At 39.0% G+C, this 15,801-nt stretch overlaps 2 protein-coding genes across 4 annotated transcripts in view; both read left to right on the forward strand.

Annotated features, from left to right (window-relative positions):
* XPOT (exportin for tRNA) overlaps positions 1 to 7,849 on the forward strand; it is a 47,687-nt gene extending 39,838 nt beyond the window's left edge. For all 3 annotated transcript variants that reach the window (XM_081821995.1, XM_081821996.1, XM_081821994.1), the window contains 3 exons: positions 1,413 to 1,484; positions 4,246 to 4,302; positions 7,231 to 7,849. In XM_081821995.1, the coding sequence (XP_081678121.1) occupies positions 1,413 to 1,484; positions 4,246 to 4,302; positions 7,231 to 7,257 (156 nt within the window). In that variant the 3' untranslated portion in view covers positions 7,258 to 7,849. The remainder of the gene's footprint in view (positions 1 to 1,412; positions 1,485 to 4,245; positions 4,303 to 7,230) is intronic.
* Positions 7,850 to 11,235: 3,386 nt separating this feature from the next.
* The window catches only part of TBK1 (TANK binding kinase 1), a 39,976-nt gene continuing 35,410 nt past the window's right edge, over positions 11,236 to 15,801 (forward strand). The window contains exons 1-2 of the mRNA XM_081821997.1: positions 11,236 to 11,338; positions 13,691 to 13,808. Coding sequence (XP_081678123.1) covers positions 13,722 to 13,808 — 87 coding nt within the window. The 5' untranslated portion in view covers positions 11,236 to 11,338; positions 13,691 to 13,721. The remainder of the gene's footprint in view (positions 11,339 to 13,690; positions 13,809 to 15,801) is intronic.

Here is a 15,801-nt window from a genome sequence, read left to right on the forward strand (position 1 = left end):
TTGGGTTAGAGGGGCAGGGACCAGGGTGGAAGGAGAAACATGAATTCTTTGATTCAGGAGTATTATTAAACAGGAAATTCAAGTGTTAAGGCAGGGAAAAGTGCATTGAGGAGAGATGGATTGATATATATTTTTTTTTTTTGGATGATGATTTCATTTTGATAACTGTTACTTTCAGTTGGATCAGGGTTGGAGTCATCAACATACTAAAATCTTTAAATCAGACTCAGGTTTGAAAGTGAGGGGGGGGTGTGTATGTGTGTATGTGTGTGTGAGTGAGAGAGAGAAGTACTGGATTTATTACATTTGCTTCAGGCCACTCTCTCAAACACATTGCTATAAGAAAACCATTTTCAAATTGTATCCTAAGTTCCTTTGCAGCTTCTGAGAAGGGGCAGGGGTTTGGGAAGTTTACTAAAAAAAGAAACAAAAACAGAACACTATTGTAATTTTTAGCATCTAGAAGTGCTAAAAGATGGCAGACAAGAGCAATGGTTTTAGAAATCAGATGACCTGCTTTTCAGTACAGATGAAATCAACAGCACACTGGGCAAATCACCCTATCTTTCTCAGTCTTGGTTTCCTCATTTGGCTGCTTAATTCCTGTTCCATGGTGGTCAAACAGGAAAAAGGGAGGTGTACTTTTATTGCTATTATCTCTTAACATGTCATTTTGTTATTTCTTGCTTGTATTTTAGTTTCTTAGGATGGTTACTACCCTACACTTGCCCAAAGGCTTCCCCTCATGTACCTGCAGACACCATATAATCCACCCAGGGGTAGATTGAACAAGAGCACCTCTGTTTGCTGTCTTCTTTCAGTGCTTGGAAGACTGGCTTTGTTACTTCCCTGATTTAGAAGAATATTTGTTTAATCTTCACTATATAATGCTAAGTAATGTTAACATGTAATGAATGCTAAACACTATTCTAAAAGCTTTATATTTCTTAACTCATCCACTCCTCACAGTAACTCCCATTTTTCAGATTGGGAAACTCAGGCTCAGAGAGATTAAGTAACCTGCTCAAGTTACCAGAAATTTACCAGAGCCAGGCCTCAAACCAAAGCAGTCTGGCTCCAGACTATATTCTTTTTTTTTAAGATTTTATTTATTTATTTGACACAGACACAGCGAGAGAGGGAACACAAGCAGGGAGAGTGGCAGGGAGAGGGAGAAGCAGGGCTCCCGCCGAGCAGGGAGCCCAATACAGGGCTCGATCCCAGGACCCTGGGATCATGACCTGAGCCGAAGGCAGACACATTACGACTGAGCCACCCAGGTGCCCCTCCAGACTAATTCTTAATCACAATACCATATTGTGTTTGATGTATACATGTGTCATTCTAATTTCTTTTTATGCATTATTAATATCAAGAAAATAATTCAGTTATAATTATCTTTTGATTTTCAGGGCCCAGAATGTGTTCAGTATCTTCAACAAGAATACCTGCCTTCCTTGCAAGTAGCTCCAGAAATAATTCAGGTAAGAGCTGTCAGAGCAGATATTTCTCTTAATTTAATTAAAGAAATAGGACTATGTAGTTCAATCTAAATTTTGATTCAACAAAGTTAAACTGAAAAAAGGAAAAGAAAAAGTTAAACTGCATTCAACTTGATGTTTTACTGTATACAGGATCACAGAGTTCAGACTTCAGGGGTATATGAAATTGAATGGGAGAAAATTATATTTTTATTTTCACTAACCTTTAACCAAAAGCTTAATTTCCTACCATTGTGTAGGTGACAAATCACAAAGCACAGTAGCATTCGCATTGCCTGTGACTTTGTCACCAGTAGAAATCACAGATTTTTTGTGTCACATTAGTTGTTCCAGGGATCTCACAATCCTGTTTATACTTCAAGATACTGAAATTGTGAGTTCTTAAGATACACCACCAGACCTTGTTATCTGAGTCAGTAAGTCTTACTATTCTAGCACATATCAAAAATACTTTTTGATAACCATAAGCCATTATAATTAGTTTTCTTTGTAATCCCATATATTATAAATTTTAAAAAATGGGGGCGCCTGGGTGGCTCAGTCCAGTTGGGCGTCTGCCTTCAGTTCTGGTCGTGATCTCAGGGTCCTGGGATCCAGCCCCACATTGGTCTCCCCCTCAGCGGGGAGTCTGCTTCTCCCTCTGCCTCTCACCCTGCTCTCTCTCTCTCTCAAATAAATAAAATCTTTAAAAATAATAATAATAGATTTTTTTTTAATGTTTTATTTATTTATTCATGAGAGTCAGAGAGAGAGAGAGACAGAGGAAGAAGCAGGCTCCCCGCCTAGCAGAGAGCCCAATGTGGGACTCGATCCCAGGACCCTGGGATCATGACATGAGCCGAAGGCAAACGCTTAACCATCTGAGCCACCCAGGCGCCCAGTAGATTTTTTTTTAATATTTTATTTGTTTATTTGACAGAGAGAGACACAGTGAGAGAGTGAACACAAGTGGGGGAAGTGGGAGAGGGAGAAGCAGGCTTTCCGCCGAGCAGGGAGCCCGATGTGGGGCTCGATCCTAGGACCCTGGGCCCATGACCCGAGCCGAAGGCAGATGCTTAACGACTGAGCCACCCAGGCGCCCCAATAATAATAGATTTAAAAAAAAATTCTAAAAGGAGTCCAGTAGGCTCCCCCAGACTGCCAAAGGGCACCACAACACACAAACCTACTGTGAAGATTGGTGCTACGTAGTTTATTTTACATACGCCAAGCTTATCAATGCTTAATTTTTAAATCTGAAACTATATTGTGAAGTATCTGGAAAGCGATGTTACATTTTTACACTATTGCAGAGTAATTTTTTTAATGGCATTCAGTGATTTTCTTGGCGTGTAGTTATCCAGACTTGTCCAATAGCACATAGATCTAATTGAGATATCAGAGATGTTTTGTTGTTGTTGTTGTTTTAAGATTTTATTTGACAGAGAGCAAGCACAAGTAGGGGGAGCCCAATGGAGGGCTCAATCTCAGGACCCTGGGATCATGACCTAGCCTAAGGCAGACGCTTAACGACTGAACCACCCAGGCACCCCTTAAAGTTTTGATTACAAATCTCTCCATCAGATTCTAAGAATTGGTTCTTCACCAACAGTGTTTTTAAAAAGTTTTTATAATGCTATTTTATGAAAGACATAGAAAAAATTGGATGAAAACTAGGATAGATCTTGCATAAGAGTAATCATAAAACTCATTTTTAATGAATTTATGATCTCTTATTTCATGACATACCATCTTTAACTTTAAAGGTATTAATGGATTTTCTCAGCTTTAATTTGTTATATAAGTAATGTTTTAATGAAAGCAGTAAGTTACTAATTACTCACATGAGCTTAATGCCCATCAAAAATAGAAATATACCAGATTGCTAAGTAAAGCAAAATTATATTTCTATCTAATAATTTGATTATAAAAAATAAGCATCCCCAGTTTTCCCTTTTTCATATGCCTTCTGACAACACTTTGCAGAATTCTGTTAGAGAGACTTAACCTCTTTTTCTTTTGGTCAAGCTCTGCTCAGTTACCACTCTTATTAGGTGAGAACAGTCAGAGCAATGTAGTTTTTATCCTATTCTCCCTTCTAAGGCATGAGTCAACCTTGTTTAGGAGAGCCATGTTCTCAAAAGTGAAAGCAGCCTATATCTGACAAGTATTACATTTGAAAATGCCATAGAACCTTTTTTGGTGAGGAACTATTCTAGGTGACTTTGATAAGTTATCATACTACTACTATAGATTTAAAGCAACTTAAATGCCTTTTGACAGATGAATGGATAAGTAAGATGTAGTATATACATACAGTGGGATATTATTCAGCCTTAAAGGACATCCTGTCACATGTACAACGTGAATGAACCTTGAGGACATTATGCTAAGTGAAATAAGCCAGTCACAAAAAGAGAAATACTGCATAATTCCACCTGTATGAAGTATCTATAGTCCAACCCTTAGGAACAGAAAGTAGAATGGTGGTGGCCAGGGGTGTTGGGGAAGGGAAATGGGGGAATTGATGTTCAATGGGTATAGTTTCAATTTTACAAGATGAAAAGTTCTAGAGATCTGTTGCACAACAGTATGCATATAGTTAATGGTAATGCACCGTACATACAAAAATGGTGGTTAAGATGGTCAGTTATATGTTTTTTTTTTAAACACAATTCAAAAAAGAAAACTGTGGATTTGAATTACTGTGAATTTAATACAATTAGATTCATTCTCTTTCTCTCCTCCTATCTTGACCCCTCAGGAGTTTTGTCAAGCGCTTCAGCAGCCTGATGCTAAAGTTTTTAAAAATTACTTAAAGGTAGGTATTTGGAAAACTTACATATCTTCGTACAACTAGGTAATACTTTAGAGCAGAGAGAGAATACATATTACAGGATACTATGTCATACTGTAGTCTTACCAATTATTACTTATTTGGGGATATCTTCTAAAACCTGCTTCTAAAAATCTATAGTTTTAGATGTTATACTTCAGGGTTTTTTATAAAGCCCCTTTCAACTGAGTTCTTAGAAAAGATCATAAAAAGTGAGGTAAGCACAGTGTGTACATGCTTGAACATACTATGAAAATGCCAATCAGTTTCCTTTTACAGTTTGTGATATAATTAAATAGGAACTACAGGATTTAGACAGGTAATGTTTAAGAACATGTGCCCATATTGCGTTGAAAGAAAGGAGCTAAAAATATGAAAACAAGTATGGATTACTTGGTTATATCCTATTTTTGAAACTTCTGAATTGTAAAACGGACAGAAAGAATCCTCAGATTTGGCAGTCAAGGCTCTTTTTACATTCATAAATTGAGTGAATTTTTTTCTTTTAAAGATTTTATTTATTTAAGAGAGAGAAAGCACATGGGGGAGGAGCAGAGGGGGAGGGGAAAGAATCTTCACCAACTCCGCATTGAGTGTGGAGCCTGATGCAGGCTTTATCTCACAACACTGAGACCCTGACCTGAGCCAAAACCAAGACTGAGCCACCCAGGCGCCCCTCAAAGTTGACAAGAAGTACCGAGTGTTTATTTGGTATTCATATTTACAATTTAAATCCGTGAGGCAGAACTGTGTTGCTCTTACCCAGGCAGTTAGTCATTCATTACTCCATGATGGCTTTTTATGTAACAGGTACTATGCTAACTGCTACAGATAACCATATGAGTTACTTTTCTTGCTTATAAAGAGCTTGTGTTCTGGAAATAAAATTGCAGTGTGACAAGATGAAGAACTGTTCTTTGTTTCTATTACCTTCATTCAACAAATCTGAGGACAAAACACTATGCTAAATATGTTGGTAGCACGCGACTTAATGAATGACTACCTGGTTCTTTTGTCCAAGGCATTCAATAAAATTCATAAGGCAGGGCCTTTGCTGAGGAAATAAGTGTTTTATCCTTTGACTTTGCTTCTATAACAACTTTCCTTGTCAGTTTTTTCCCGAGTACTAGTTTGTCAGCTTAAACTGAACGGGAGTTTGTAAGAAGAATATTAGAAGTTACTGTTTATCATTGGGAACCCGCCCCACTCCCATTTTCCTATAAAAGCAAAGTGCCTGTGGAGGTAACAGTCTGTTAAATAACTGATCCAACTGGGTGAAAGGACTCACAAAAATTGTAACTCTCTATTAAAGGTATCTGTAACAGCAGATCCAGGTACAGTGTAGCAGGCATGTGCTCCAAACATAGTAATTCATCCAACTGCATTTATAAAAAGTCTTCCTCCAAGCCCAGCTTTTTTTCAGTGGGAGCATTATGTCCAGGATAGCACTGTTCTTGTTGGGAAAAGTGAAGTTCCTTCTTTTGTGCCTACTCTTTTTAGATGTGATTGATCCTTAGATCTTGTAGATCCTCTTCTCCTCACTCTCAACTTCCTCTCTGTCTCCACTGCTGCTACTCTAGTGTGGATTTGGGTTCTCTCATGCCGATATCCCTTCTCTTGTAGTCAAGCTGAGCTGTTTGAAAACCCTGAACAGTCCTCTGAAATTCATTCCCCTTATACTCTTCATAAACCTATATTGTTGGCTAAAAATAAGTTCATGTGGGGTGCCTGGGTGGCTCAGTCATTAAGCGACTGCCTTCAGCTCAGGTCATGATCCCAGGGTCCTGGGATCAAGCCCCGCATCGGGCTCCCTGCTCGGCGGGAAGCCTGCTTCTCCCTCTCCCATCCACCCCCCCCCCCCCGCTTGTGTTCCCTCTCTCGCTGTGTCTCTCTCTGTAAAATAAATAAATAAAATCTTTAAAAAAAATAAAAATAAGTTCATGTTTCTTAGTTTGACATTCAGGGCTTTTTTTTTTTTTTTTCCACATTCTGATCTCAGACCGTCTCTGGTTTCTCTTGCTGGAAGTCTTTGCTATTCTTGCTGTTCTTCAAAAATTCTGCTTTATTAGCAACCCTCCTCTTTTATGAATTCTACCCATTCTTTTCGGCTTGCCTCAAGCATGGCCTCTTTTAAGGCTTTGTTTGCTCATGTAGTGATCATTCTTCTCTTCACTTAGTCAATAGTTTATTTGTTAAATGAATGCCTGATCTACTAGGTGCTAGGGATACAATGATGAATACAGTCCTTCATGAGTTTATGGCCAGTAGACTTTCTAGTGCTCACTTAACATGTACCTAAGTATGGGGGCGCCTGGCTGGCTTAATTTGGATTCGTGAGTTCGTGCCCCACATTGGGTGCAGAGATTACTTAAAATAAAATCTTTATTTAAAAAAAAAACCAAAAACATTTACCTAACTGTGGAAGGTAGTATGTAATATTGGATCAGTCACTAGCACAACCTCTAGCCTATTCATTCATAGTCTCAAATGTTGAATTGCAAGTATTTTTTTTTATCAAATAGTAAATTCCTTAAGGGATAACAGCTGCTAGCTTTAGCTTTGTTTAATTCATCCTCAAAATTTAATTTCCCAGTATTAGCTATGACAGTGTGCCAATCAGAAAAGGTACAAAGAGCATGTTTTCCTCTGATCACTTGAATTCTTATCACATTAGAGTTAATAACCATATTTTCACTAGTTTCCCAACTAATGTCAACATAAGTTATCTCTAGATTTGATTAAATTGTCCAGAGAAGAAAGTTCTTGTACCATGTATGGATTTATGCAATATGTGAAATGTTCTAAATATTGATTAGAAAGAGTGACTAGCACTTACTGACTTGGACCCATTCTTCAGGTAAAAGGTGATATCTTCTGACATCAGTACTAATTGTACTAATATTTTATTTACAGGTATTCTTCCAGAGAGCAAAGCCCTAAGGACTGGATCTCCCTGTGCCTACTTTATGATCAGGAATTCCAGTTAATTTATAAAGAAGCAGTTTTGTGTGCCATTCACACTGGTTTTTTTAACATTGCTTTAAGCTTATTGCAGTGTATGTATTGGGATTTTTCTGTAAAATGGGTGTAATTTTCTCTGAATACAGGTATGTAACAACAAGAGAAGTTGCTTGCATGCCAGTTCAAATTGTTCCATATAAAAATGCTGTTAAGAGATACAGCACGGTTATCCTAGTACCTTTTTTTTTTTTTTACGTTAAATCCTTGAAACGTTAAATCCTTTATAAAGACCATAGCAGGAAAACAGTGTACTTTTTTTCAATTGCTAAATATAAAATGTTTGAAAATTTTAATTTTCTTTTACATGTGCCGTCTCAAAATTTGGGGGGGAATATAATAAATCAAAACTAATTTTTTGTAGATAGCCATTACATTTCTTTAAACTGTTTTCGATGCCAATGTGTGTTCTACAAAAGAGAATGGTTTCATAAATTAACTGATTTAAGAGTAGGTACCGGTGTTACACACTTTTTATAAAAAAATAAAAATAAATTTTACATAGTGAAATCTACTAAGTCTTTTTTGGCATTATTATTATAAATACTTTAGTCTTATTTTCTCATCTCTCCCTGATTTCCCATTTAAAGAATTGCACATATAAGCTTATAGATGATTTATCTATGCTCCCAAAAGGTGACATGCAACTTAGTTCTCTTCAGTTCTTTTTAAAATGCTTAAAAAAGCCTATTTCAATCTAGTGATAGAACTTAAAATCCACTTTTTCCCTCTTTTATTGGATTTACTTAGGACACTATACCTATGTGTTAATGATGCTTACAAGTAGCTACCCATTTAGTTACTAGAAGTACTTTTCCCCATTTTTATTCACAACTCTGTAAGAAAAGCAAGAGAAAAAATAATAATCAGTAAGTATATAAGAAATTAAGAGAGGAGGGATAAACTGAACAGCAGAATTAAACTGCTACAGTCATTGGGGAGGGTATGTGTTGTAATGAGCACTGGATACTATATAAGACATGAATCACAGACCTGTGCCCCTGAAGCAATGCATTCTATGTTAATTGAATTAAGAAAGAAAGAAGGGAAAAAGAAAGAAATGACTACAGTCATTAAGTTTAAATTCTAAAAGCTCAAGTAAGATTTTAGGGGAGGGTTGTTGTTTTTTTAACCTTTGGCCCATGTGGTTCCCCTAAAGGTTTCATGATGGGTTTCAGTGATCTATATAACTCCCTAAAACTATTCTAAATTATATACATAAATCTTTTCTCATGTTAATTCCAGTAGTGATTTTAAACATTTTCCTTACATCGTAGAATAAAAGTACTAAACTAACGGTTAGTTGTTAAAAAAAAAAAGGTGGGTGAAATGTATATTATGCTTAAATAAAAATGTTAAGAAGAGGTAAGTGAGGGGGACCTAGCTGGCTCAGTTGGGTAGAGCATAGGACTCTTGATCTCAGGGTCATGAGTTCAAGCCCCACCTTGGGCATAGAGCTTACTTTTTTTTAAGATTTTTATTTGAGAGAGCATGAGCAGGGGGAGGGGCAGCGGGAGAGGGACAAGCAGACCCTGCTAAGCACAGGGCCCGATGTGGGGCTGGATCCCAGGACGCTGAGATCATGACCTGAGCCACCCAGGCACCCCCATAGAGCTTGCTTTAAAAAAAAAAAAAAACTTTCTCTCTTAAAAAAAAAAAAAAGGAATACCTGGGTGGTTCAGTCGGTTAAGCATCCTACTCTTGATTTCGGCTCAGGTCATGATCTCGGGGTGGTGGGATCGAGTCCCACGTCAGGCTCTGCACTAAGTGTAGAGCCTGCTAAGATTCTCTCTCCCTCTCCCTCACCCCTCACCCCTGCTCGCTCACAAGTGTTCTCTCTCTAAAGAAAAATAAAATGGGTATGTGAAAGCTTGAGTGTTTCATTGATAAGTTTCTCTGTACAGTGGGAAAGATCATTGCATCTAGTGCAATAGCACTGTTTTTTTAAAGTATACTAACAAGTCAGCATAGTGCCTAAGAGCTAAGACAGGCTGCAGATTTAAGAAGGTTCAGATAACATTTCTGCTAGCCACTGGCTTTAAGAAATTTAAGTAAGTTAAATAACTTCTCCATACCCACTTCCACATCTGTAAAATGGGGAAATAATGGTAGCTACCTCACAACCAAGTTTTTAAGCATGAATAGCTTACTAAAGTACCGGAGCATGAAGGCTTCTTACTAGCTATGGTCACTGTACTATTAGTTACATATATGTAAAGATGACGCCTCCTTTTTCCCTGTTTAAAGCTCTTCAAGAGATTCATGTATGTTCAGAGCCAAGAGAAAACAAGACATGGAAATTAAGAGTCTGCAATAGAAGATACACTTCATGTTCTATAGTCATGTACAATTCCCATCTTTCCCTGAAGTTACCCAGAGCACTTTAGAGAGTACCATAGCAATTAGGAAACTCTGCTTCATCATGAATTACTTACTTGTATTTAGTTTCCAAAAACAAGCACCCAAATTGTCACAAGAGTGACTCTCACCTCTTGACAGGTGAGGTCACTGAGGCAAAAGACAGGGATTTGTGTAACTTGACTATGGAACAACAAGGGTTTTATAATGCCTGGTCTAGTTCTGTGCCAAACAGTTTATTTAAAGCCTTAAATGTTAATGTTAATTGGTTCACAAGCAGCTCTACCTTTAAGAAAATACCTGGTATTTCAGTGGTAAATATGTGAATCAAGTCCTTTGGCTCAGCTAATTACATTTTTTCCCATAAAACTTTTGAGCTGTAAGTCTTAACTGTTATAAGGAACCTGGACAGGTCCCCTTCTTGGCATTAGATACAGGATTGAAATTGGTTGGAATTGTAAGCAGTAAATAGATTTGTTGTTAGAATGGTTCCATCTAACATTGGTTAATTAAATGGTTCCATTTAAACATTGTTCAAAGTCTAATAAAATAACTTCCTTTGTAACAACGCATTACTGTGGGCTTGTTATCTCCATTGTGCATAGGACACAATAGACCTGGGGGGGCGGGACGTGCTTAGAGTCAGTATTTGGTGGGGACAGTTGGGACTGCAACTCCAGATCTGTTCCATTCAAAAGCCTCTGGTTTCCTATTTCATTCCTGGTTGCTGTAGTTCTCAACTGGGAAGAATTCTTCCTCTTCGTCTCTAAGTTTAGCCCTGAATCAGCCCGAGTCTGTGACCTCTCAGTATGTTGAGAAAGGCTGCAGTGCAGTCCGTGGGCAGAAGGGATCACTCTAGGGAGTAGCTACTCTTGAGATCTCGGCGGCACGAATATTTCAGGACGTGATTTCAGTCAAGTTCTCCAATACTGCCATTTTCCAAAATACCGTGGAAAGAGGGAATTAAGACAACGTTCACTCCTGACTTCCTCACTCCACAACGCCAAAAAAAAAAAAAAAAAAGTAAAAAGGAATTAAATGAGCTTATTTACATTAAGAATTTCACGTCTGGATTATTCTGAGGCGATCATGGGACTCCACTGCAGCCAACACAGCCTTTAAAACAGTTACAGATCTATCCCTCCAGACTATGATATTCCCCAGTGACAGGCTCGCACGTGTCCAGCATTCTGCACACCTGTGACTATTAGAATGTTTGCAATCAGGAGTTCAATGTCTGTCTTCTCCACTATCATCGCACGCCGTACCCTGTCGTTGGCTGTCGAGGACGGGGCGGGATTTGCAGTTCTAGGAATCCGAAACTGCTCACTGCGCAGGGCTCCCTAGCTTCACGTTTAGGGTGAGGGAGGGACAGGCAGAGGGTGTGGACCAGGTCGGACTCCAGACAGGCCCCAGCCTCCCCGCCCCCCGCTACAGAGAACTGGAAGCCATCCGCCGCACCAGTCCGTGCGGCAGGATAGGCGGCGGAGGCCGAGGCTGGTCCGGCGGGCGTGCGCACGCGCACCCGCGCGCGCCGGCCGTCGGTCACGTGGCCCCCGGCCAGGGCTCGCGAAGCCGGAAGTGTCCCGGGGCTCAAGGAGGCCGCGGGAGCCCGCTGGAGGTAGTGCGACGGAGACCGGGCGCGGTAAGTGGGGCGGCGCGGGCGCAGGGCCCGAGCTGCGCGGGGCACGGGCAGCGAAGCCGGCATGGGCCGGCGAGGAGCGCTCCCTCCCCCTGTGGGAAATTGGGATGCTGAGTCAGAGCGGGGGCGGGGCGGGCGACCCGAGAAGCCCAGCACTAGCCTAGGCCGAGCCCTGCCGGGACCTTGGCTGGGTGGACGCCGCCCCCCGGGGGTCTGGGGCGCCCGAAACCCGGTGGAATGGTCGCGCGGGCCGGTCCCTTCCATCTCTACTCCTCGCCCCCTGGGCGGCCCTATGACCGGGGCCCTCCCGGGTCAGCGTATAGCGATGTTAGGCACGAAGAAAGAGGACGTGCCCGTTACCGGGTATGGGCCTTGGCCGCCCCGGAGAGACGGATTCCCCGTTTTTCTTAAGAGTTTGACCGCTTTCTACCCCTCTTTATGAGCGTTGACACTATCGGCAGTGTTTAAATGGTTCGATTTTTCAGATGATTGAAGAGACGTTTCGTTAGGGTTTTAGTGATGACAACGGCGGGGATTGACTAACCGGAAGCTGGAAGCAGAGGACGTCTATTAGTATACACACATATAATAGGAATTCCCAAACATTTCCTTTGGGAAATGGCTTACGGGTTTATCTTCCAGTCCGTTTCCCAGGTATTTTCAGTAGGTGGCCTCAAAACAAGGTCTACCCGTTAATTGTCCAGTGCAGAACCGAAGACCCACTTTTTTCACTCTAGAACACTTAATTATTAACATAGTGGTGAAGTTTGGAAATCCTTGAACTTTGTCCATATGCCTGTCATCAAACCTGTTTTCATCTGTGGACAAATAGTAACTTTCGTTTTGGACAGTATGAGGAAGTAGGCTTAAGGCAGTCACTAGTAACATACTTGTTGAGTGCCTGCCTATAGTGTATCAAAATTTGGTGAAGATTTATAAAGCAAACACCCTGTGGATGTGCTGAGTCATGTTTTAGCATGCTGTTATTGTGGGTTTATTGGAAGATAGTTTCAAAAGACGTTTCCCCCTCATCATTGTGAAACTAGGCTTATATCTTCATGTAGAAAGCAGATATCTTAGCTGAAAAATGTGCTTATGTATTATTCACTAGATACGTGTAGGTACCTAATGACACTATTTTACATTTACAGTTAGCACAGTTAGAGTAATTAGGGAAGGTTTTTCATTATTGAAAAATATTTGGAAATATTGAAAAGATAATTGAGAAGTTTATTATTATTAACCTCAGCTGACAGATGTGTATTCCTTACTTGTCAAAAGTGGATCTTATTTTTATTGCTTATTTCCAATAAATTTCTGTAGATAACATTCCTTATCTAAACTAGATGGGTGGTAAAATTAGATATCTTAGTATGTAAGATTGTTGAAAATTGGCCATTCTTTATGTTCCTAATCCTTCTTGGAATAATGTAGTCATTAATTCATCACTGAATACCTAATCTGTTCTAATGGACTATAAAGGGATATCAGGATCTGTTTTGATCTGATATTACAGCAGGTTTAAGGTGGCATGGTGAGATTTTTATTCCAACATGGAGCTCAAGTATTTTTAACATCCTTATAGTGATACAACTTTTCAGTATTAAAGGAGAAGGTTGGGTAGTGGTTATGCTTTTTTCTTAAATTGACTTTATTTTTTAGAGCAATTTTAGGTTTACAGCAAAATTGAGCAGAAGGTACAGAGATTTTACTTAATACATAATAGCCTCCACTTGCTTGTTTTTTAAGACTTGGTAATATACACTTAATATGCATATATTTATATACTTGGAGATTGGATAATTTATCTTTTAGTTTCAGAAGAGTTAGTAACCTTTCAGGAATAAAAAATTTTGCACCTTTCCATTATGATTGTTGGAAACTGTGCAGATAAAATTTTACCTTATGGAAATGTTATGCCATTGTTTTCATTAGTGTATCCCTGCCCTTAAAGAAACAAAGTAATTCTTTTCTATATTTCTGTTATATTTTACATTATTACTTTAAGACACTTTATAATTCATCATTGACTAATCTTTCAAAACATTTGAAGAAGGTAAGTGGCCCATATCACTCTCACTAAGAAAGATAAAATTAGAAAGGAAATAGATATTTCTGCAGCCCTGTGATAAGTGAGTTAAAGTGAATATATGTCATTGGTTAATGTTTTTTCAGAGCCCACATGGCATTTTAGTCTTTAATATTATTGGTCATAGAGATTTTTACATTAGACTGTACACTTCAGTTTAGCAATAGCTAAGTGTGATCTTACTGGAGACTAAAAATAGCTAACATTTGTTCCTTAAATGTATTGTTCCCTTAAAACAAACATGCAGATTTTTTCTTCTCTCTTAGTTTAACAAGAAGATCTCCTGACCAAGCCGAGATGCAGAGCACTTCTAATCATCTGTGGCTTTTATCTGATATTTTAGGCCAAGGAGCTACTGCAAATGTCTTTCGTGGAAGGCATAAGGTTGGTTTAGAAGGCTTTTTATCACTTGTGAAGGCTTTTTATCACTGTATATGTTTTCTTTTGAGAAGCACACTTGTACTAAAACGTGAGACTTGATGTTTTTGCTTATACTGTCTAAAGAGAGTTCCTGTTTTTGTGGTTCATGTATAGCTTTTGTTAGAGTTAGTGATATCTACCCAGTGGTGGCAGAGGTTAGGTGTTGGGTGTGGAGAGAAAAAGGAGATTGGTTTAAACAAGGGACTAGGAAGATTAGTGTAGATAAGTGTGCCTTTTGATTCTTTCCCCAACCTATTCCTCCTATGGTAGGGAATGATCTCACTAGCAGAGAAGTTCCGTATGGCAGGGCATTGGGGTGGGCTGCAGACGAGGGAGAAGTATGGGAAGACAGATGTATAGTTCGAGGGGAATCCACAGATGATTCTCATATGCTATACTACAGCTTCATGTCGCAGTAAATAGCATCCTACAAGGTAGAGTGGAATAAAATAAGATTATCAGCAAGGAACCCACACTTAAAAGGTATGAGGTAAACAGAACTTGTTAGTGGAAGTGAGAATAGAATAAAAGGGCTAATCTTGGAGGCACTTGAAGAACCAAAAAGACTTTCTGTCAGATTCTATATTGGAGGATGAAATTAAAGATAATTAAAATAATTTAAAATGAAGAAATTTAACATCATTAAAGTTTCTATTCTGGGAAGGAAGCTGGAAAAATAATACAGAAAAAATTATTCTGTAATGCAAACAATCCACTAATTTTTCAGCACTGTGAATTTTTTTTGAGCTAAATGATGTTCAGAGGCCTTTAAATTCTTATTTTCAGAAACAAGAGCTTTAAATATTTTAGTAAGGAGGAGTTTCATGTTTTCCTTCCTGTTTTCCTGTAGCCTGTGATTGCCAGTCAGTTCTGTCCGAAACAGTAAGATAAGCTTTCGGAGGGGAGGGGCTGTTTGGGCTGTTTCCTCTGGGGAGAGCCGATGACTGTAAACAGCCTCTGGTTCCTAGAAAATGAATCAGAAGTGTCATACAGCTTTTAGCCTTTTTCACTCTGATTCTAGGATTGTCCACAGGTTCTGGGTCCTTGATTCAATTTCTTATGGTCTCTGGATCCTTTATCAAGTCCATTGTGATCAACTTTGGATATTCCTATCCTAAAGATTGTTTTTGTTTTGTGCCCTGTGCCAAGAAGAAGAGAAATTGAGGGGGGGGGGGTGACACAGGATTTAGCGTTGAGACCACATCTGACTATCCATCTTCCTGTGACCCAAGTTAACTTAACAAACTTTAATAATCACTTGGTATGTGACAGGCACTGTGATGGGTCTGGTGAACATAACTGCAAATAATGTACAGTACCTTCCCACAAAGAGTTTTGGGTTTAGTAGCAAGGTTGGCATTGGAAGGGACAGAAATTGGAAAATGATGGAATGATAGTTACTTAGATACTCAAGTGTCCTTCATTTAAGTTCCTACATATAGTAGGCATTCTGCAAATATTTGTGGAATGAATGAATGAATGAGGACAGATTAGACCACCTGAAGATAACCTGAAGTTCTTCAAAGGAAACGAGAATGTATTTTATCCAGAAAGCCTAAAATAAGGATTTGAGAGTCATAGGAATTTACTTAAAAGATTGTGAAGAGTCAGTTTAGTATTCAGTATCTAATATTCTTCCCAGGGATGTATTTTGAGAAATCATGTTTGTTCTCAGTGACGTCAGTTCCAAAGGTTTAGGACTATACCCAAAAAATCCTGCTTGCCCTTAATAACTATTAAAGGATTTTTAACCATGATATTAGTAAACCTTTTTATATTACTTTCTTAATCTGTCTCTTTCTCAGTGAGTTTCCCCAGTTGCTCATCTGTTAGGATTCTCCTACTTTTGGATTTAGTTGGAAATAAGTATCCTCAAGAAAAATCTTGGTGGTGTAGTTGGGTGGTGTAGATTTAGCAGTGTTCTTACTCTGGTTGAACAAATGGAAAAACAGTATAA

This window comes from Leptonychotes weddellii, chromosome 5 (genome assembly GCF_054177405.1).
Source record: "Leptonychotes weddellii isolate Sample4059 chromosome 5, ASM5417740v2, whole genome shotgun sequence".
In the NCBI taxonomy this organism is placed as follows: domain Eukaryota; kingdom Metazoa; phylum Chordata; class Mammalia; order Carnivora; family Phocidae; genus Leptonychotes; species Leptonychotes weddellii.